Source organism: Gossypium hirsutum, chromosome D11 (assembly GCF_007990345.1).
Source record: "Gossypium hirsutum isolate 1008001.06 chromosome D11, Gossypium_hirsutum_v2.1, whole genome shotgun sequence".
NCBI classification, from domain to species: Eukaryota; Viridiplantae; Streptophyta; class Magnoliopsida; order Malvales; family Malvaceae; genus Gossypium; species Gossypium hirsutum.
Window position 1 is genome coordinate 67,523,163 of NC_053447.1, and position 23,349 is coordinate 67,546,511.

The window sequence follows — 23,349 nt, forward strand, 5'->3', positions numbered from 1 at the left end:
CCAACCAAAAACAATAATTTTATATAATATTTCAAATTAAATGACTAAAATAATATTAATTGATATAAATAAAATTGAATTCATACTTTTCTTTACAAAAGCATTAAAAGTATTTATGCAACATACACTATGACGGCGGAAGTTGCGACTGCTGAAACATCTTCATCATAATCTGAAGCTGCTGTTGAAGTTCGTCGTACTTTTTGCTCTGCTCTGCTTCTCTTGATGCCGCATCTTTTTGAAGTCGTAGCTGTAGTTCTTCATATTTCTTTTGAACCTCTGCTTCTATCACTGCTTCTATCGCTGCTTTTCTCGCTGTGGCCCCTGCTTCTCTCACTGTAGCCTCTGCTTCTCTCGCTGCCGCCTCTGCTTTAAGTTGTTGCTGAAGTTCTTCATATTTCCTTTGAACCTCAAATGTGGTCGCTTGCATCTGAGCCATCTGGTCTTTTAACCTCTGAACTTCAGCTTGAGATTGACTCCCCGAAGCCATGTATTGGTGCGAGCTGGATCCAAAATATTGGGTTGAGCTGATAAAAGATCCTTGAAATCGAACCCGACCATACTTTTCAAGACCCAAAACTTCAGTAATAATCCGGTTATCAATGTCTTCAAGATGAACAAAACTATCACTAGAAGCAATTGCTTCGTACTCCGTCTTTTTTTCCTTTAGTTTTTCCTAATAAATAAATCACATAGTTAGGAACGCAATATATATAGTAAAAAAAACAAATGCAATATAACAATAGTCGCATTGCAAGCAATGAATTAAACCATTAGAAAATAAACACTATAAATAACTAAAACAAGTGAAATCGTATTAAGTAAACGTACCATAATTTCACCAGCTTCAGGAGTCATAGCAGATCCATCTTTCTTCTTATGTGTAATTTCAAAAAGTTGTAGGCGTCCAACTTTTTGACCGGACGACCGTTCCTATAATATAGTAGTAAAAATATTATTTAATAGAAAGTTATACATATTTGAGAATATTAAAAAATTAAAAATACCTCCGCCTCAGCTACACATGCAAAACTTCTCGACCCGACTGTGTGAGTGAATTTTTGTTGCTGCCGGCTACTTTTTCCAACTCGTTCACAATCCTACGTTATAAAATTTTTAGTACGTAAATAGTAAATACTATAAACCAAAATAATTACAATAGTTTGGAAGTACGTCATACCTCGCCTTTCTGATAATGCCAAAATCTAACCGCATCTTCCCATTGGTACCTCAACATACCCGGCGGGACATTTTGCAATTTCTCATCGAGGGTTGTTTTTGTCTTATAATAATTTTTCTTCAAAGTACTTTTATTGTCTCTCCATCTTTTTCCCAATGCCTTCTTTACATAAGCATCGGAGACCTCTAAAGCAAACCTCGCCTACAAAAAACACAAGTTAATAAAGTAAATATAAATGAAACTATTTCCTAAGCATTACAGATGACATTAACATTTTGTTACCTTAATATTATCGAGGGCTTGGTTTTTGTTGCTATCGGGCATTTGACGCCATGACTCGTAGTTGATAGGCAACATATTCCCATTTTGTGCTAAAATGCCCATGTATCCTGCTAAAAGTCGAGCTTCTGATCCAACAGGCTAACCAAAACTGTTTCTGCATACCTTGACACGCTCAGCTGGATCTAACTCGTATAACTCTCTAAGTATCGTACGTCCTCGACCTCTACGCGTCCCACCATTTTTAGCTACAAATGGTATATTATAATATAAGAATTTGAAAAATAAATCAATTATAAGTCAACACGCATGTAATTAATGTAAGTTACTTTGAACTTCCATAGGATCCTCGTGTGTAATCGGAACATTCGAAGATCCAATTGCTGTCTGTTGTTCAGTACTATTTGTTTCTATCGAGTTTGGATCATTTTGAACAATGCTTTCCCTTATAATTTTTCTTCTAGGCATTTTATCTGCAATACACATAAAATGTAATTAAACTTAATAACTAATTACAATAATAACAGCACATATAAAATAGTTGAGTTATATAATAAGACCAAGATTTAATACTAATGTAAGTTACATATAATTAAACAATCGTAAAATCTTACTACATCATTATTCATAAATATCTTCATCCGTATCCTGACGAAGCCATTGAAATTGTGCACTAGTACTAGGGATATTATCGTTTAAATTTTGTTCTGGAAATGGAAAAGTTTCTGATCTGTCGTCGATGTTATCTCTACTTCCACTGCCCATGTCAAACAAGTCTCTAGGGATGTTACGGAGTACAACATACCAACCTCATCAGTTAGATCTTTTGAGCAAAAAACTTGTTTGACTTGACTTGAGAATACATACGGCTCATCTATCAGTTGTTGTCCTGTGTGAATCAATCGGTCAAAGTTCACCATTGTAAAACCAAATTGATCTTGCTTGATTCCACGAGCTGTATTAACATCGGCCCAATCACCTCGAAATAAGACAACTTTCCATTTGCCGTAGTAATCCAACTCAATTATGTCAGTAAGCTGTCCGAAATATTCTACATTTCCCTCGACAGGATTATTGTCCCTAGTGCTAGTATAACTTGTAATTGCATTGTCAACGAGTTTTCGATCCACCCTCCCAAACATTTTAACTGAAAAAGACGAACACAGAAGGACATTTTTGAAAATTTTGATCCCTCATACAGTTCTTCGTTCATGTCATTAAGTAGAGCGTAGAACTTCGCCGCTTCTCCATTTGACTCTTCATGAGGTACACTACTTCCCGGTTCGGTAAAAGCAGTTCCACCAATATTACAATCATCAGATACCATAAAATCCCCTGGGAACGATTGCACACCATGTCTGTGCATATTAAATGCATCCCGCAACATACCTTCCATGTCATCCCCTCTATCAGACTGATGGTAAGTAGTACCAGAGTAAGATACATCGATCATTGAAGAGGAAGTACTACGCTGGCATTCTCCATGAAATAACCATTGTTTATAACCCCGAACAAACCCATCAACAATTAGATGCTCGTATACAACCTCACGATAATGCCAGTTTATGTTGACACACTTCTTACACGGGCAAAGAATCATGTTCTCTTGGCTTGCATATTGAAATGCAAAATTTAGAAAACTCTGCACCCCATTTCGATAACCGTCGCTTACCCTTGACAAATTCATCCAAGACTGGTCCATTTCTTAATTCTTGAAGTCTGATGTTGACAATAAATTGCACGGGTTTAGGATTTGACAACAAGATATACATTATGTAAGTTATGTAAGTTATGTAAGTTGTGTAAGTTGCGTAAGATGTGTATTAAGAAACTTATGTAAGTTATGTCTTATGTAAGTTATGTAAAATATGTATTATTTACACATGTAAGTTATGTCTTATGTAAGTTGCGTAAGTTGTGTATTATGAAAGTTATGTCTTATGTAAGTTATGTAATTTATGTATTATTTACACATGTAAGTTATGTCTTATGTAAGTTGCGTAAGTTGTGTATTATGAAAGTTATGTCTTATGTAAGTTATGTAATTTATGTATTATTTACACATGTAAGTTATGTCTTATGTAAGATGCGTAAGTTGTGTATTATGTAACTTATTTAATTTATGTAGAGTATGTATTATTATGTAACTTATTTAATTTATGTAGGGTATGTAAGTTATGTAAGTTCTATATTATTTACACATGTAAGTTGTGTATTATGTATTATTATGTAACTTATTTAAGTTATGCAAGTTATATATTAAGTAGGTTATATAATTTATGTGTTATGTAAATGAATATATGTATAATATTAAAAATATAGTAATAGTTATTTAAGTTATAAATTTATTATTAATAAAATTTAAATATAGCTTACATAAGCAATCTTTGCTTTTAAACTAATCTTCCACTGAATAATTCGTGGAGAGGTATATGTGTCACTGATTTGACAACAAAATATGTTTAAATATTATTAATAAAATTTAAATATAGCTTACATACGTAAATGAATATATGTATAATATTAAAAAAATAGTAATACTTATTTAAGTTATAAATTTATTATTAATAAAATTTAAATATAGTTACATAAGCAATCTTTATTATTAATTTATTATTAATAAAATTTAATAAAATTTAAATAATTGTTATGAGACAATATATATTATTAATAAGTTAAATTAAATTGTAAAAATATATTTAAAAATATAATAAAAATTGAAATGATAATATATTTTAACAAGTTATGTAAGTAATGTAATATATACTTAAATTTTAGTAAGTAATATATATTTAAGTAATGTATTTAAAATTTAAACCAATTTCAAACAATCAAGTATTTAAGTAATTTATTTAATTAATATATTCAAGTAAATTTTAGTGAAAAATATGTTTTAGTAAGTAATGTAAGTCATGTAAAATATACTTAAAAATATATATTTAAGTAATGTAAGATATAAATTTCAAAAAATTATTACTTAACAATATATATTATTAATAAGTTAAATTAAATTGTAAGTAATATATTTAAGTAAAATATTAATTTGGAGTTGAAATTAAAATTTGAATTACAAGTTTTAGTAAGTAATTTTTATTTCGTGGATTTTGTTTAAATAATACACATACCATTGATTGGAAGCATTATTTAAAATAAGACAATCATCAAAAATTGGATTTTGTGAGGCATAAGATATTGTGTTTCAAATATATTAAGTTAAAACATAACATATCTTCCAATATGTTATAAAGGAATATTACAAAAAAACAGAACAATTGATCAAATGGCTGTTAAAACAATTTGCATTCGATACTACTCGCATACATTTGATGAGAAACTGTGAGATACCTGTTGAAAAGTCAAAAATGGGAGGTGTAAGTGGCATCGAAAGAAAAAAAAGTTATAGGCAAGTTGTTTAAAGTTGAATGGGATAATTGCAATTTTGGTCCCTAATTTTTTAGGCCATTTGCAAGTTAGTCCCTGAACCTCAACTATAAATAGGCCTAACCATTTCTCATTTCAACCATCCCAACCAATCTTTCTCTCTTAGTTTTCTCTCTTCTCCCATTTGAGAATTCTTAAGGAATTCTATTTGTTTGTAATATTTTGGAGATAGTAAAGTTATCATCTGGTGTTAGTGCCCGAGGACGTAGGTATAATTTACCGAACCTCGTTAAAACTCTTGTGTTCTTTTTTGTCCTATTTTTCTTTCAATATTTGAGGGTATAATAGTAGTATTTAATTGTGCTATTAAATTACTATAGAAGGGATATTCTGACTAAGGAAAGACTTGGTATTTAAGAGATCATTGTGATCCACCTCTCTTCCCTGGGAATTGAACTTTGTGTGATTTTTTAGTACAATAATTTACACGCTTCTGACCCTATTGGAACAACAAGTGGTATCAAGAGCCGAAGGTTAATCGTAGTATGCTCTGTGGTTGCAGTTTAAACTGATCTTCCACATCAGAAAAGATTTCCTTAGGTATATTGAAAGATTATGGAGAAAACGGTCGATGTAGGAGCTTCAACATCGTCCATGTGGACAAGACCGACAATTGCAAATGCAAGATTGGCCGTGGAGATCTTTGATGGCACAGGCCATTTTGGTATGTGGCAAAGTGAGGTTCTAGATGCCCTTTTTCAGCAGGGTCTAGACATTGCCATTGATGAAGAGAAACCAGATGATGTACAGGAGAAAGATTGGAAGGCGATCAATCGGTTGGCATGTGGCACAATTCGATCATGCCTTTCTCGAGAGCAGAGGTATGCTTTTTCAAAGGAGACTTCTGCAAATAAGTTGTGGGTGGCACTTGAAGAAAATTTTTTGAAGAAAAACAGTCAAAATAAGCTCCACTTGAAGAAAAGACTGTTTCGCTTCACATACGTCCCAAGTACCACAATGAATGATCACATCACCAAATTTAATCAGTTAGTAACTGATTTGCTGAATATGGATGAGACATTCAAAGATGAAGATTTGGCTTTGATGCTGTTGGGGTCACTTCCTGAGGAGTTTGAGTTCCTAGAAACTACTCTACTTCATGGCAGGAGTGATATATCTCTGAGCGAAGTCTGTGCGACCTTATACAGTTATGAACAGAGAAAGAAGGACAAACAGAAAAACTCAATCAGAGATACAGAAGCTTTAGTAGTCCGAGGTCGTTCATACACTCTGAAGAAAACTCAAAAGGGGAGATCAAAGTCAAAGTCCAGACTCGGGAAAGATGAATGTGCTTTTTGTCATGAGAAAGGCCACTGGAAGAAAAATTGTCCAAAGCTGAAGAATAAGGAAAAAGCTGCTGTAGATGCTTGTGTTGCAAAGCATGATACTAGTGACTCTGAACTATCACTGGTTGCATCATCATCGTCGTTCCATTCAGATGAGTGGATATTGGATTCGGGTTGTACCTATCATATGTCCCCTAATCGGGAGTGGTTCTCTGATTTAGTAGAACTAAATGGAGGAGTTGTTTATATGGGCAATGACAATGCCTGTAAAACTGTTGAGATAGGTTCAATCCAATTAAAGAATCAAGATGGATCAACCAGAGTTCTGACTGATGTTCGGTACTTGCCCAGTTTGAAGAAAAATCTCATCTCATTGGGAGCCTTGGAATCCAATGGTTCAGTTGTTACTATGAGAGATGGGATTTTGAAAGTGACATCTGGCGCACTTGTGATATTGAAGGGCATCAAGAAAAATAGCTTGTATTACTACCAAGGTAGTACAGTTATTGGAGCAGTCGCTGCAGCTTTCGGCAACAAAGAATTGGACTCAATACAGTTGTGGCATATGAAGTTGGGACATGCCAGCGAAAAATCCTTGCAAATTCTGGCAAAGCAAGGATTGTTGAAAGGTGCAAAGGCTTGCAAATTAAAATTTTGCGAGCATTGTGTTCTGGGAAAGCAAAAGAGAGTGAAATTTGGTACTGTTATCCATAATACAAAAGGTATTTTGGAATATGTTCACTCAGATGTGTGGGGGCCTTTCAAGACACCTTCATTGGGAGGAAAACACTACTTTGTTACTTTTGTTGATGACTTTTCCAGAAGAGTTTGGGTGTATACCATGAGAACTAAGGATGAAGTGCTTAGAGTTTTTCTTAAATGGAAAACTATGATCGAAAACCAGACTGGCAAGAAAATCAAGCGGCTTAGGACGGACAATGGAGGGGAATATAAAAGTGATCCGTTCTTCGATGTGTGCCAAGAGTATGGTATTGTTTGACACTTCACAGTTAGGGATACACCACAGCAGAATGGATTGGCAGAGCGTATGAATCGAACATTGCTGGAGAAAGTTCGATGTATGTTGTCCAATGCTAGGTTGGGCAAGCAATTTTGGGCTGAGGCTGTGACATACGCTGGCCATCTTGTTAATCGTTTGCCATCATCTGCATTAGAAAGAAAAACTCCTATGGAGGTATGGTCTGGAAAACCGGCTACAGATTATGATTCCTTACATGTGTTTGGAACCACTGCATATTACCATGTGAAGGAGTCAAAGTTAGATCCGAGGGCAAAGAAAGCTCTCTTTATGGGAATCACTTCTGGAGTGAAGGGATTTCGTCTTTGGTGCTTAAGCACAAAGAAAATGATCTGTAGCAGAGATGTTACCTTTGATGAATCTGCCACATTGAAAAAGGTAGCAGATAAAGATATTCAGACGAGCAATACTCCACAGCAGGTGGAGTGTACGCCAAAACAGGTGGAGTTTGAGCAGATGGGGATTTGCCCAGTTAATAAGTCTAATTCTCCAGCCACAATGGAGGAATTAGAGGTTAAAGAGGTTCTGACCCAAGAACCACTAAGTACACCAGAACCAGTTGCAGTTGCAAGGCCACGGAGAGAAATTCGTAAACCTGCTAGATTTACTGATATGGTGGCCTACGCCCTTCCCGTTGTTGATGATATTCCTATCACTTATCAAGAAGCAATGCAAAGCTTAGAAAGTGATAAATGGAAAAGCGCCATGGATGAAGAAATGCAGTCTCTCCTGAAGAACAATACTTGGGAGTTGGCGCAATTACCGAAAGGTAAAAGGGCAATCGGATGCAAGTGGGTATTCGCAAAGAAAGATGGATCTCCTAGCAAGAAGGATATTCGCTACAAGGCAAGATTGGTAGCTAAAGGATATGCTCAGAAGGAGGGAATTGACTACAATGATGTATTTTCCCCTGTTGTGAAGCATTCCTCCATTAGAATTTTGTTGGCCTTGGTAGCACAGTTGAATTTGGAGCTAGCTCAACTTGATGTTAAGACGGCTTTCTTGCATGGTGAGTTAGAAGAGGAGATCTATATGACTCAGCCAGAAGGATACACAGATGCTGGTGGTAGAAATTGGGTTTGTAAGCTTAACAAATCGCTATATGGATTGAAGCAATCCCCGAGGCAGTGGTACAAGCGATTTGATAGCTTTATGAGAAGGCAGAAGTACACAAGAAGCAAATATGACAATTGTGTATATTTGCAGAAGCTGCATGACGGATCTTTCATTTATCTACTCTTGTATGTTGATGATATGTTAATCGCTTCGAAGAGCCAAAATGAGATAGATAAGCTGAAGGCTCAGTTGAATCAAGAGTTCGAGATGAAAGATCTAGGTGAGGCCAAGAAGATTCTCGGCATGGAGATAAGTAGAGATAGACAGAGAGGCAAGCTTTGTTTGAATCAGAAGCAATATCTGAAAAAGGTATTACAATGTTTTGGTGTAAATGAAAACACAAAACATGTAAGTACCCCACTTGCTTCTCATTTGAAACTTAGTGCTCAATTATCTCCGAAAACTGAAGAAGAAAGAGAATATATGGCAAAAGTCCCATATGCTAATGCAGTTGGGAGTTTGATGTATGCGATGGTGTGTACGAGGCCTGACATTTCACAAGCTGTTGGAGTTGTGAGCAGGTATATGCATGATCCTGGAAAAGGACATTGGCAAGCTGTGAAATGGATTCTACGGTATCTTCGAAAAACCGTAGATGTTGGTTTAATTTTTGAACAGGATGAATCACTTGGTCAGTTTGTAGTTGGATATGTTGATTCCGACTTTGCTGGTGATTTAGATAAACGTCGTTCAACTACGGGGTATCTGTTTACTCTTGCGAAAGCCCCAGTGAGTTGGAAGTCTACCTTACAGTCTACAGTAGCTGTGTCTACTACAGAGGCAGAATATATGGCAGTTACAGAAGCTGTTAAGGAGGCTATTTGGCTTAATGGATTGTTGAAAGACTTAGGAGTTGTTCAAAGTCACATAAGTTTATATTGTGACAGGCAGAGCGCTATTCATTTAGCGAAAAATCAAGTCTATCATTCAAGAACCAAACATATCGACGTAAGATATCACTTTGTGCGGGAAGTCTTTGAAAAAGGAAAAATTCTACTTCAGAAGATTCCAACAGCAGATAATCCCGCAGATATGATGACCAAGGTGGTAACAACAATCAAGTTTAATCATTGTTTGAACTTGATTAACATCCTGAGAATTTGAGCACCTTTAGGTGTATGGCGCTCGAAAGCTCATTTGGAGGCACTACAAAAGATAGCTTTATCGAATTTGGGGAGTTGAAGGAAGTGTGTGAAGATGTGATTATCCTAATCAAATCTTCAAGGTGGAGATTGTTGAAAAGTCAAAAATGGGAGGTGCAAGTGGCACCGAAAGAAAAAAAAGTGATAGGCAAGTTGTTTAAAGTTGAATGGGATAATTGCAATTTTGGTCCCTAATTTTTTAGGCCATTTGCAAGTTAGTCCCTGAACCTCAACTATAAATAGGCCTAACCATTTCTCATTTCAACCATCCCAACCAATCTTTCTCTCTTAGTTTTCTCTCTTCTCCCATTTGAGAATTCTTAAGGAATTCTATTTGTTTGTAATATTTTGGAGATAGTAAAGTTATCATCTGGTGTTAGTGCCCGAGGACGTAGGTATAATTTACCGAACCTCGTGAAAACTCTTGTGTTCTTTTTTGTCCTATTTTTCTTTCAATATTTGAGGGTATAATAGTAGTATTTAATTGTGCTATTAAATTACTATAGAAGGGATATTCTGACTAAGGAAAGACTTGGTATTTAAGAGATCATTGTGATCCACCTCTCTTCCCTGGGAATTGAACTTTGTGTGATTTTTTAGTACAATAATTTACACGCTTCCGACCCTATTGGAACAACAATACCAACTTCTACAACAAATAAAATAGAAAAGTATTATGTGCATAACTAAATAAACAAAGTCCACTTGCTTAAAACCATTTCGGGATTTGCATAATACATGACAGGCTGACCAAAATGCAACGGGTATATAACTACCACGAACAGCAAGATGATTAACTAAAGATGATTAACTAAAAACCTTTTATTTGTAACATAAAATTTACCTTTACAAAATTTACCTCCATGCCAAAGAATATCCAAATTCGGCAGCAATGAAACGAGCTCCAACCCAGCAAGCTAAGAAAGCAACGCAGACAAAAACCAGATCCAGATTTCAGAACCAAAGCATAATTCAGAACATAACAACATAATCAAAAACAAATTATTTCAGACTCAGAAATTATTTCAAATCCAAAGCATATTTCAGAACATAACAACATAATCAAAAACAAATTATTTCAAATCCACTCAATTATTTCAGAACATAACAACATAATCATGTGCTATAATCTAAATCAGAATATAAATTTTGCCACCCTCTCATGTGCTATAATCTAAATCGGAATAGTAAATTGATACCACAAATCAATATTGTGGCTGTAATATAAATTTTTTCAATACCACAAATCAATACCAGAATTTGGAATATGAAACTCAACTCTATAAGTGGCTGTAATAACAGAAACGCCTTACCTATTTAACAGAAACGCCTTACATATTTAATCGGAATAGTACATTATTGAAGTTGTTTAATCGAAACCCTAAAACCCCAAATAACTAGGACTGAGCTAAAACCCTAAAAATTTAATCCAAAAATAACAGAAACGCCTTACCTATTTAATTGAAAAATCTCGCAGCTGCGCCAAACTTCTTTCAAGACCGACCCCGACCTTCTTTTTTCCTTTGTAAGAAGTCCGAAATTTGTTCCCTTTCGACACTTGAGGTCTGCACTTAACTTTTCTGCAAATTCACTCTTTCTGTTTTTGGATGACGACAGAAGGGTATTAAGTTAAATGTCCTCTTAAGAAACGACGCCGTTTAAGAAATTTTTAAGTCAGATTTGCGGCGCGTTGAGAACAAACACCGCTATTGAGTCCACACTTGACGGGTTTTAAATAAAAACGACACTAAAATTCCAAGTTCAGAATAAAACGGTGCCGTTTTCACTTATATACCGTAACATTTTTGTGGCGCATTAGCAAAAGCGCCACTAATAAAAATAGGAAACGACGCCGTTTCCTCAACTCGTTATAAATTTTTGCGGCATTTTCCAAATGCGCCACTAAATGAAAACAAAAAAGGGCACCGTGTCTTTGTTACACTTAAGGAAATTGGCGGTGTTTCTTCATAAAATGCCGGTAATACATCACCTTTAGTAGCGTCTTTTGCTCAAGCGCCGCTAATGCCTTCCTCCAAGATTCAAGCCAAATTTATCCAAAATTAAAACAAAATTTATAAAATGAAATTATCAATTAATAAAAAATGGGAGAATAATGCATTTTTAAAAATTTATTTCATGATCTATAAAAATTTTTACATCAATATATTTTTATATTGAATAAATATAAATATTTATGTATGCAATATATAAATGAAAAATGATGTTAATTATATCAATAATTGTGTAAATATTTTACAATATTTATATCAAATTAAAGTTCATGTATACAATTGAACATTAAACCGTTGTTCATGCACACTTTTGGGATTTAACCCTAAACCTCTAAACCCTAAAATCCTAAGCTATTAAATCGTTAAACCTTAAACCCTAAAACCAACAACCAGACCCCAAAATCCAAAACAATAATTAACCTATTAACATGACTAAAGTAGCCTAAACCCCAAACCTTAAACCTTAAACCCCAGACTCCTAAACCTTAAACCCAAAACACCCTAATACCCTAACCCTAAACACTCTAATACCTTAACCCTAAACCTACATCGTAAACCCTAAACTTTAAACTTTACACTGTAATCCAAAAATACTAAACATTATATAATGAACCCTAATACCCTATACCTAAACCAAATATGATAAACTAAATATATAGTAACCTACATTATATAATGCATGGTTAAAACCCAAAAATCTATTAAGATATTTTGCGGCGCTTTCAACAAAGCGCCACTAATTTTAGTATAAATCAAGACCAAAACACTGCGTTTTGTTTATGGTATGTCGCGGTGCTAGCAACAAATCGCCGCTAATACTATGCTTTAGCGGTATTTTACCGTAATCGCCACTAAATCAAGTATACATCAAGACCAAAACGATGCGTTTTGGTTCAGATAATTGGTGGCGCTTTTATCCAAGCGTCGTTAATACTATGCTTTAACGGCGTTTCCCTAAGTGCCACTAATTCTACTATACATCGAGGCCAAAATTATGCGTTTTGGTTAAGATATTTTGCGGCGCTTCTCACAAAGCGCCGCTATTAATATTCTTTAGCGGCGGTTTACCGTAAGCGCCACTAATTTTATATACATTAAGATCAAAACGTTGCGTTTTGGTTAATATATTTTGCGGCGCTAGCCACGAATCGCCGCTAATACTATTCTTTAGCGGCGTTTGACCGTATGCGCCACTAGTTCTAGTATACATCAAGACCAAAACGATGTGTTTCGGTTCAGATAGTTTGCGGCGCTTCCGTAAAGCGCCGCTATTACTATCCTTTAACGGCGTTTTCCCATAAACGCCAGTAATTCTAAGATACCTCAAGACCAAACTCTGCGTTTTGGTTAAGCTATTTTGCGGCGTTTCCAAAAAGCACCGCTATTACTGTCCTTTAACGGCGTTTCGCATAAACGCCACTACTTTTAGGAATCATCAAGACGAAAACACAGCGTTTTGGTTAAGAGATTTCAAGGTGCATTGTGGTAAACGCGACTAATGATGTTCTTTTACGGCGTTTAGTTCTTTGCGCCGCTAATGCTCGATTTTTAGCGGCGTTGTTCGTCCAAGCGCGACAAAATATGCCGCTAAAGACCTGTTTTGGTGTAGTGCAGTCAAATGGAATTTCCTTCAATCTATCGTCTATTTAAGTTAGAGGAAAAGATGGTCCAGATGAGATGGTACTTGAAAAGTTTAATGTTGAATTAAAATGAATTCATTACTCATGTCACGTTAATATCATTAAATTATCGCTTTAATCAATATTTGCAATAAAAAATCCATAATTTGACTCAAAATAAAATGTTGAAGGTTAAATTGTTGAAAAGAAAAAAATAAGGGTCAAATTGTTAAAATTTATAAACTCGAATAACCTGCCTAGTTTAAAAGGTTTTATTGACATTACAATTAGATTACTATTTTACATTTTGAAAACATCAAATTGAAAAAAAATCATTTAAAATAATATAATTTACATTACATTATATGTAAAAAAACAACAACTAATTATATATTAACATAATCTATATCAAATTTTAATTCTCAAAATTCATCCGAGCATATAATCTCCATAAAATTTACATTTTTAGACTTTTTTTTATTTTAAAATTTTAAATTAGTAAATATAAAATTACACTTTAATTTTTCTAAAATTGATAAAAATTTGATTCAATTATTTAAAATTTATAAAGATATAGACTATTAAAATAGTTAATTGTATTTTTACTATCGTAAAAATTATTATTTAATTTTGACTTCCCTAAAAATTCTCAAAATTCGTCCGAGCATATAATTGCGTAAGTGTCTGCTTCCATTTCAACTTGATAACCTTTGCTGGTCCTTCACTTGCACGATCCTTTGAGCAGACTTTCTTGTTTTTATCGGTCTAAGGGATAAACATAAAACACCAAGATTATTTTTGTTGCATTGAGATAATCTATATCACTGGTATATTAATTTACTTCAAATCGAGAAAGTTTTCTTAATATCGTAGAAAACACAATCGTTAAAAATTTTGCTCACGTTAAATAAAAACAAAAAATGAATCTATTGAATTTTAATGGTATAAAAACCTATGTTATCAATATTTGCAATATGCATAGAATATGCACTCATGTTCAATATGAGTATGAATAAAGATTTTAATACTTTTTGATATATAATAGAAGCATCATATCTCGTTAGTAAATAAATTTAGAATGATTCCTTTAAATGAAATAAAAGCTACAAATGTGTAAAAAAAATAAAATCAATAGGAGGTTGGTTAAGTAGTTTACCACAGTTAATGCTTCTTCCCCCATTGGCGCACCATAAAATTGAAAAATTTCTGCATCCGTTTTGGTTGCGGCCCTTCTTCCTCCGCTTCATCGTAGATATTAGCTTTTCGTTTTATGTGAGAAGTGCTATCTGTTGATCCATCGTTGTGAGCAGAGTGTTGATGGATGTGTTCAAAATTTGGAGAAGATTGAGTGGTATGGCACTGCAACTCTTTTATTTCTTCCAAATCTCTCTCATGCACTATTCTAACACCACACTTATTCACCTTAACACTGCTTTCAATTGGATGTGCGAAAGACACCTCAAGCTCATCCCATTTCTGATCTAAGCAATCTGTTGCCCATAAATTATTGGTTAAACAATGACCATATTTATCCTCCATGGAATTTGGATATAGTTTATCACGCGACCAATAACGAAGAAAAAGGTGATCTTTCATTATGGGCTCGTTATAGCTTTTACCCACCATCCAGCCGCTCCCATCAATCTGTATACGATTTCTACCTCGAAAAATAGCTCCATTACAACTGGCTTCTTTAGAATTTCTACAATAGATAAATGCTCCACAACCGATATGCTCGTCATCCCTTGAAGCATCATTATTGACAAAAATGCAGCAACAAGCAACTCCAATCCATTGACTATCTTTCGGAACGGGTATCTTAATTGAAGAGTCACTTTTTTGTTGGCTAAACCATTCTGGGATTTCACTTCCGGGCATCATAATATCAAACTTTTTTCTTGAATTTGCAAATGCCTGCAAAACAAAACACAAGTCGTTTGGTAACTAAAACCATAAATTCCCAAGTATGAGATTTTGTAAGGGAGAATAAAGAGATTAATCGACCTTAAGATATTTTTTAAGCAGTGTTAATGCATTGATATTCTCAGCCAATTTGAAGCAGTTAACGGCTCTAATGATACCCCTATCCACTAAATTGCGCAGTTTTGATGGACTTGCAACTACTTCAAGTGAAGAGCAATCATCTATACGCACATCTGCTATACTTGTTAGAAGCTCTGGCAACGATTTAAGCATCTTGCAATTTGATAATCCCAGAAAATAAAGCCTGCTAAGTTGAGTAAGAGCCAAAGGAATGGTGATGAAATTGTTACCCATAAGATAAAGATCACTCAAAGAGGATAGACCATGAATATCTGCTTCACCAAGAGTGCACATGTTGCAATTTGACAAATCAAGAAACGAAAGCTTCGAGAGCTGAGTAAGAGATGCAGGTATGCTGATGAAATTGTTACCACTAAGATCAAGATGTATCAAAGAGGATAGACCAGAAATATCACGTGGAATATCTCCTTTACAAAGATTGCAGTCCCTTAGCTTTAGCTTTCTTAATGAACTCAAACCTGACAACAAAGGCAACATCGGAGCTATGGGATTCGTCCTTCTTCCTTGGATTACCTTGAAAAGAAAAGGCAAATTTGATCGTGACTTATATGATGGTCCCTTGCATCCACTGAAAGACAAAACTTTAAGATTTTTCAATTGAGAAATGAAGGATGGTGGTTCTTTTATGGCTGTTTCACTCAAGTCAAGCTCTTCCAAAGATTCTGCTTGCCGCAAATTCTCTGGTAAATATTCAACTTTGAAACAACCGGAAAGATGAAGAGTTTTTAGATGTTCCATTTTCCCATCAATATCTGGAAACCTTGCAAGATTTGAGCAACCTGAAAGAATTAATGTTTCAAGAGACTCCATTCCAATTTTGGTTGGAAGACTCCTAAGACTTTTGCAGTCTCTTAAATTCAAAAGTTTAAGGCTCTTAAGCACTCCGATTGATGGATGGACATCTACTAATCTGGTACAACCTTCCATAATCAAAGCTTCAAGTTTTGGTGCTGTTGTGAAGTCAGGTGTCTTGATCAGGTTTTGGGACCCTTTGAGGTTGATCATTTTCAACTTAAACAAGGGCTGTTGAAGACAATAATAAATTAGGCCGAAGACATAATAATGCTAATTTTTGTTTTTTTTTTACCTTAATCAAAGTTTAATCATTTATATTAAAATAAGCTAAAACACAAGGATAAGATGAGTTAGTTCTTACTCTATTCCCCTTCCATAGTTGTTCAATATGACTATATGGTAAAAGAAGTGCAACAAGATTATCTGGGTGGAAGTTTGAAGGCAAAAATTTTAAAGGGTATCCTGTCCAATCTAAAAGCCGTAGTTCAGTAGAAAGATATTTGAGATGATCATCACAATTTGATACGCAAAACACTTTGAGCAATCTCAAATTCTTCATCTTCGAGAAGGTATCGGCGCTCAAATTGAACATCTTGCTCGGTTTCCTAATAATCATGAGTAAAACAAAAATAAGCTTCAAAATATACAAAAACATTGAATATCTAAAAGCTATGTTGCATCGATATTTTTTTTATGTACCCACATCCAGTACTTATATGTAATGCGTATATAAATATGGTATTGCGATATAATTGAATATATTAGACAATACTTAATCTAACACTTATTTCACACTTTTAATTACCTAAGCCTAAAAAACCTAGAACTAATATTTTGATTTATGTCTAGTGCATTGATGTGTAATTCTACACATTACTAGCGAAATGATGGCATTATTTGGATTTACTTTTGAAAACTTTTAATGATATGTTATGGCCTAGTTCATTGATATATACTATCATTACATCATATATAAACCATTAATATTAACAAAGACAATGACATTAATTTTTTTATAATTTCTTTTGAAAGAGCACTGTGTTTTTTTTTAATAAATTTCATAAATATAAGATTGAAAAATTAAGCATTAAAAATGTGTTTGGTTAGGTGAAAAAGTGAAGGAATATGAGAATAAAGTATGCTTGGTAGAAAAAAAATGAGAGAAAAAAATAAAGAAAGAGATGATCATTTACGTGTATGTTTTCCTACCATTTATTGTTGATGATCATGCCTTCAACCATTTCGGTAGCCTAGAAGTAATCAAGAATAGACAATAAGAAGATAAAATAAAGGCTCTAAACTGTACGATAAAACATTTGAAAATTTACACACATGTTCAACATTATCACAATATTTTGGTTGGAATATAGTAAATAAAATATTTTCTAATGAAAGTAATTCAATAAAATTAAAGCTACTCAATGTCACCTAAGGATCAATATATAAACCAATTAGAATAAGCTTTGGATTTACATCATATATTGATAAAAGAAATTTTTGTATGTAATTTTTGTTGAATGATTTACCGTGTTTTTTGCTAAGACATGATAGACATCCCTTTTCTTCCATAATCTACAACGTTTTCCGGGTTCATCAACACATTTTTCTTCAACAATTTTTCTTCCCATTTCTTGCAACAAGACATGCATCCGCAAATATTGGTTGTCATTACTGACTTTTATGAGAGATTTCTTAATGAGAACATCGACTCCAATATCTGGAAAAAACCCACAACCATCCAATACTTTCATTACCAAATCTTTCTCCTCCCCATTGAAAAAGCATGCTATATCTAGAAATATATTCTTCTCCCTTTCTTCCAATCCATCAAAGCTAATTCTTAGTGTGTCAAGAATTTTTTTGCTAGAATCTTGTTTAAGTCTTTCGATTGCACTTCTCCATTGAACTATATCTCTACCACACAAAAATGAACCCAAAACTTCAAGAGCTAAGGGGAGACCATCAGCATAATGTACAACTTGTTTAGAAAGCTCAATGAAATCATATTTCGGCGTTGTATCACTATCAAAAGCTTTCAAATTGAAAAGCCTAAGTGCATCGTTGGGATTCAGTGTTGTAGGCTTATACACATCATCGATTCGATGAGATCTGAGCAAATGTTCATCTCTTGTTGTTACAATGATCCTACTCCCTAAATTGAACCAATCACGCCTTCCAACCAAGCATTTCAAGTGTTGTATGTTATCAACATCATCAAGAACAACAAGAACCTTTTTACCAGACAACCTGTGGCTAATTATGGCATTCCCTTCATGAACATTGAAAAAATTGAAGCATTCATCTGGAAAGATTTGAGAAAGAAGTTGTTTCTGTAAAGAAACAAGTCCATGTTTGTTTGAAACTTCTCGAATATCAGCAAGAAAGCATTTACCTTGAAAATGAGGTAACATTTGAGTGTAAGCAACCCTCGCAAGAGTTGTTTTACCGATGCCACCCATTCCGCAAATTCCTATAATGCGGACATCGTCTTCCCCAATATTTATTTTCGAATACAACTCCTCCAAATGTAAACTAATTCCAACCAACTCATCATGAACAACTGGATATGTCTGACATAATTTTGCTGATATCTTCTTAACAACGTCTCTAATAAACTCTGATTCGTGCCTACAAATACAATGAAATTAAAATCCGATATGCGCCTTTTCATTTTCAGTTTAGTGAATCATTAAGTATAATATGGTTGGAAGCAAACAAAAAGTATGAATAAGACAGTAAGATATATTATAGCATCAAAATACACAACTTGCTCGTTAGTTGAAATATGGGAATTCTCAATTAAACACAAAATTATAAAAAATAACATGCAATCCAATAAAAAACAATTTTTTAGTCATTAAAATTAGGAAATAGAGAAGATAAGAAAGAAATACCTATTATTTAAATGCCATCCCTTGATGTTAGCCACTTCAGTCAAAGCATTTCGCCACTTTTGGATCTTGTCTTTATCTTCCTTGTATCTTTCTTCGTGTTTGGCCAAGGCTTCTTCAACCTTTTCTTTTTGTTTTCTTAAATCGGATGGATCAACATGGTAGAAAATTGGAAATACTTTATGACCCTTGTCATTTTTTTGTTTAACAATCTCCGCAAGCTCCTCCAAGCACCAACCTGAAAAGGCATAGGTCTCGGAAAAAACGATTACCGAGCACCATGATTGCTGAATTGCGTTGAAGAGTTCCGGTGCGATCTCTTCACCAGTTTCCAACTTTGGATCATCTCTAAAAGTGACGATCCCAGTTCTATTTAGAGCATCGTAGAGATGATCCGTAAAATTCTTGCGAGTATCTTCACCTCTAAAACTCAAGAACACATCGTATTTCTTTCTAGAAATGGATGAGGAAGTCGAAAGTAACGACGACATGAGGATGTATGAGAAGAAAAATATGTGGATGTAGTGTTCAAAATCAGTCGCTTAATACCTCAGAAACAATAAGTAAATGAGCATGAGGGAAGAAAAACAGATGAAATTTCGAGGGAAGAACAAAGGGAGTAGGTGAATCTATCAGTATAATAATACCTATGAAAGAGAGTAGGTGGGGAAATTCGGGGTCATGGATGCTCTTTCCGGGTAGACTCCAAGAAGGTGAGAGTTCACAAAATGCAGCCTATAATTTTTTTGAAAATTAAATTCATTAATTTATTCATAACCATATAATTCAGGAGAAAGAAAATAATAATTACTCATAGTAGATGATGAAGGATAAACTCTATCAACACAATGAAGGCTTTAGTCTTAACATTAATAGAACATCATGACACGTTAACAATTAGTTTTGTCAGAACTCAAGTACGACATATTTGGGGTAATTGCAAACACTTAATACGATAAGAAAATCAACCTCGGATGGTCCAAAACGACGAACAAAAATTGACAAAAGAATCGAACATTCACCAAACTAGAGAAGACGACAATAAAATCATCTCTAAAATCACTTGTAAAACTAAGATTATATGCATAAACACACTTATTAAATAATGGAAAAAAATATAAAACTTAACAATACGAAAATAGTTTATTTAAATCGGATGGATCCACATCGGGGGCCATAGATGAGCCTTAGATGTTCTTTCCGAGAAGACTCCAAGAAGGCGAGAGTTGATAATATTTATAGAGTTTTTCTTGGTTAAAATGTGCCAGAAGTCCCTGTATTTTTTATAAAATTAAAATTTAATTCCTATACCATTAATCACTAAATTATGGATAAATTTGAATTTTTGCAGGTATCTTCACCTCTAAAACTCAAAAAAACATAATATTTCTTTCTAGACATGGATGAGGAATTCGAAAGTGACGATGACATGACGATTTATGAGAAGAAAAATATATATGGATATAGTGTTCAAAATCAGAAAATAGATGGCTCAATACCTCAGAAACAAAGTAGAAACAATAAGTATATGAACACGAGGAAGGAGAAAAACAGATGAAATTTACAAGAAACAACAAAGGACTTGTCTAGGAAATTTGTGTATACGTTTCCCACCTTTTACTTTTCCAAATGAATCTATCTTCATTATAATACCTATGAAAGGGAGTCGGTACATTTTAATATTTAATATGTTGAGTAAATTTTTCACAAGTCCCTGTACTTTTTATAAATTTAAAATTTAGTCCCTACATGATTAGCCACTAAATTATAATAAGTTTTTGTTTTGGTCACTTAACTAAAGAAAGTTACAGTTTGGTCACTGAACTTTTCGAAATTATATTTTTATCACCCAATTATTACGTAACACTTTTTTTAATTTATTGGTATAGTAACAATTTTAATCATCAATTTTTATACTTTTCTATCAATTTAAAGTCTATGTGTTTTGACTATTGGGATTGCAATCTATTGTCACATGGCAAAATTTTGTATTTATATTCCAACAAAATTGAAGTTTGTATACCTCATGATTTTTAACTTATCATATGTGAGCATGTAATGTTTTAGTTTTGAAGATAATGTACGAATCATCTAACTACTTTCCCATGATCCATACTCAAATTTCTCAAATATCTATCCAATATCTGAAAAATGTATGCAATTTTTTTGCACATATAAACCTGAGCATACATTAGATTCTCTGAAGCATAGTGATTTTTCTTTCATTTTCTTAAATCTTAAAATCAATGTTGAGACATGAATCAAGACTAAACTTGTCTCCTTTAATGATATAAGTATCACCTAATCTACAATCCTACGTGAAGGAGAAAAACAGATCAAATTTCAAGGGAACAACGAAGATTTTTGTCAGCAATTTAAATACTATTTAAGCAACACCAAAACAGAGTACAGGTTCCCATGGCGTTTTATTTAGCGAAAATAGTCTGATGACAAAGACAAAAGATGATTATTTTTCACCCTATTACCTGCTTCTTCATGCAGTGAAATATAGATGTAAGTTTATATATATAACATAAAATTTAATAAATAAATAATAAATTTCATTAAACAGTACAAGTTTCAATCATGTAAAAATTAATTAATTAGATGAATAAATTTTTAAATGTATAAAAACACTATGTTGTCTTTCAAACAAAACATGTCATTCAATACAAGTTGGTGTTCAACATGTCTATACTCAAAATTTAGAGTTGATTACATAATTTGAAGAATCATATTTCAAACTCGTATCAAAATATATGTTGAGTAAAGATGTTCAAAATGAATACTTTAAATAACATAAAAGATGTAAATAAGGTCGATAAAAAGGTCTAAAACCAGAATTTATAGGGCAAGGCTAGTGAAGTAGTTTACCACTGTTACGGCTTCTTCCTCGATCGGTTCATTATAAAATTGAAATTTTTTTGCATCCATTTTGGTTTTTGTTTTACATGGGAAGTGCTACCTATTGAATCTATTGATCCATCGTTATCAGCAGAGTGTTGATGGACATCTTCAAGATTTGGAGAACAATGAGTGGTATGGCTATGCAGCTCTTTTATGTCTTCCAAATCTTTCTCATTCACCATTCTAACACCACACTTCTTCACCTTAACACAGGGAACATCCGGGTCTGTGAAAGACAATTCAAGCTCATCGCATTCCTGATCTAAGCAATCTATTGTCCATAAATTATTAATTTCACATTCACCACATTTATCCTCTAAGGAAAATGGATATAATTTATCACGCGACCAATATCGAAGAAATAGGTGATCCTTCGTTATGGGCTGGTTAAAACGTTTCCCAAACAACCAACTACTTGCATCGACACGTCGAAGATCTGTATCTCGAAAGACAGATCCATTTCGACCGGCTTGTCCAGAATTTCTACAATGGATAACAGCTCTGCAGTTGATAAACTTATCCCGGGAAGCATCATCATTGACAAAAATGCAACAGGAAGCTACTCCAATCCATTGACTATCATTCTGAATATTGAGTGGTAGAGGTATCCTAATTGTAGAGCCACCTCTCTGTTGGCTAAACCATTCTGGGATTTCACTTCCAGGTATAATAACATCAAACATTTGTCTTGAATTCGCAAATGCCTGCAAAATGAAACTTCAGTCACTTGGTAAATAAAACCATAAATTCCCAAGTATGAGAGGGAAAGAAAGAGAGATTAATTAACGAGATGTTTTTTCAACAATGTTAACGCATTGATGTTCTCAGCCAATCTGTAGCAGTTAATGGCTTTAATGGAAGCTAAATCCAATAAATTGCATACTTTTGATGGACTTGCAATTACTTCAAGTGAAGCACAACCATCTATGCACACTCTTGCTATACTTGTTAGAAGCTCAGGCAACGATTTAAGCTGTTTGCAACTTGATAACATAAGAAGTTTAAGCTTGCGAAGTGGAGTAAGAGAGGCAGGTATGCTGAGGAAATTGTTACCACTAAGATCAAGATCTGTCAAGGAGGATAGGCAAAAAATATCACTAGGAATACCTCCTTCACGAAGATTGCAGTCCCTTAGCTTCAACTCTCTTAATGAACTCAAACTTGACAACGAAGGCAACATCAGAGGCATATTTGGTCGTAACTTAGATGATGGTCCTTTGCACCCATTGAAAGACAGAATTTTAAGATTTTGCAATTGAAAAATCGGATGGTGGTTCTGTTATCGCTGTTTCACTCAAGTCAAGCTCTTCCAAAAACTCTACTTGCTGTAAATTCACTGGCAAATATTTAATTTTATAACAACTAGAAAGATCAAGAGTTTTTAGATGTTCCATTTTCCCATTAATCTCCGGAAACCTTACAAGACTTGAGCAACCTCAAAGAATTAATGTTTCAAGAGATTTCATTCCAATTCTGGTTGGAAGACTCCTAAGACTTGTGCAGTCTCTTAAATTTAAAAGTTTAAGCATCTTAAGCACTCTGATTGATGGATGGACATCTACTAATCTGGTACAACCT

The 23,349-nt window shown here is 33.9% G+C and overlaps 3 protein-coding genes across 4 annotated transcripts in view; 1 reads left to right on the top strand and 2 right to left on the bottom strand.

Annotated features, from left to right (window-relative positions):
- LOC121223268 (T-complex protein 1 subunit theta-like) overlaps positions 1-23,349 on the top strand; it is a 39,694-nt gene that overhangs the window by 13,645 nt on the left and 2,700 nt on the right. The window lies entirely within an intron of this gene.
- On the bottom strand, positions 13,761-17,229 carry LOC121203382 (disease resistance-like protein DSC1). 2 transcript variants are annotated; one of them, XM_041104954.1, is made up of 5 exons: positions 17,183-17,229; positions 16,335-16,578; positions 15,119-16,201; positions 14,271-15,028; positions 13,761-13,879 (listed from the first exon to the last, which is right to left on the bottom strand). In XM_041104954.1, exons 1-4 carry the CDS (start codon positions 17,212-17,214, stop codon positions 14,276-14,278), a joined length of 2,112 nt encoding a protein of 703 aa, XP_040960888.1. In that variant the 5' UTR covers positions 17,215-17,229; the 3' UTR covers positions 13,761-13,879; positions 14,271-14,275. The 2 variants fall into 2 exon arrangements, with proteins under 2 accessions (XP_040960888.1, XP_040960887.1); XM_041104953.1 differs by lacking the exon at positions 13,761-13,879 and having other exon boundaries at positions 14,178-15,028.
- On the bottom strand, positions 17,423-19,426 carry LOC121223463 (TMV resistance protein N-like). Its single transcript, XM_041104956.1, has 2 exons — positions 18,868-19,426; positions 17,423-18,601 (listed from the first exon to the last, which is right to left on the bottom strand). The coding sequence occupies exons 1-2, from the start codon at positions 19,353-19,355 to the stop codon at positions 17,443-17,445; spliced, it is 1,647 nt and encodes a 548-aa protein (XP_040960890.1). The 5' UTR covers positions 19,356-19,426; the 3' UTR covers positions 17,423-17,442.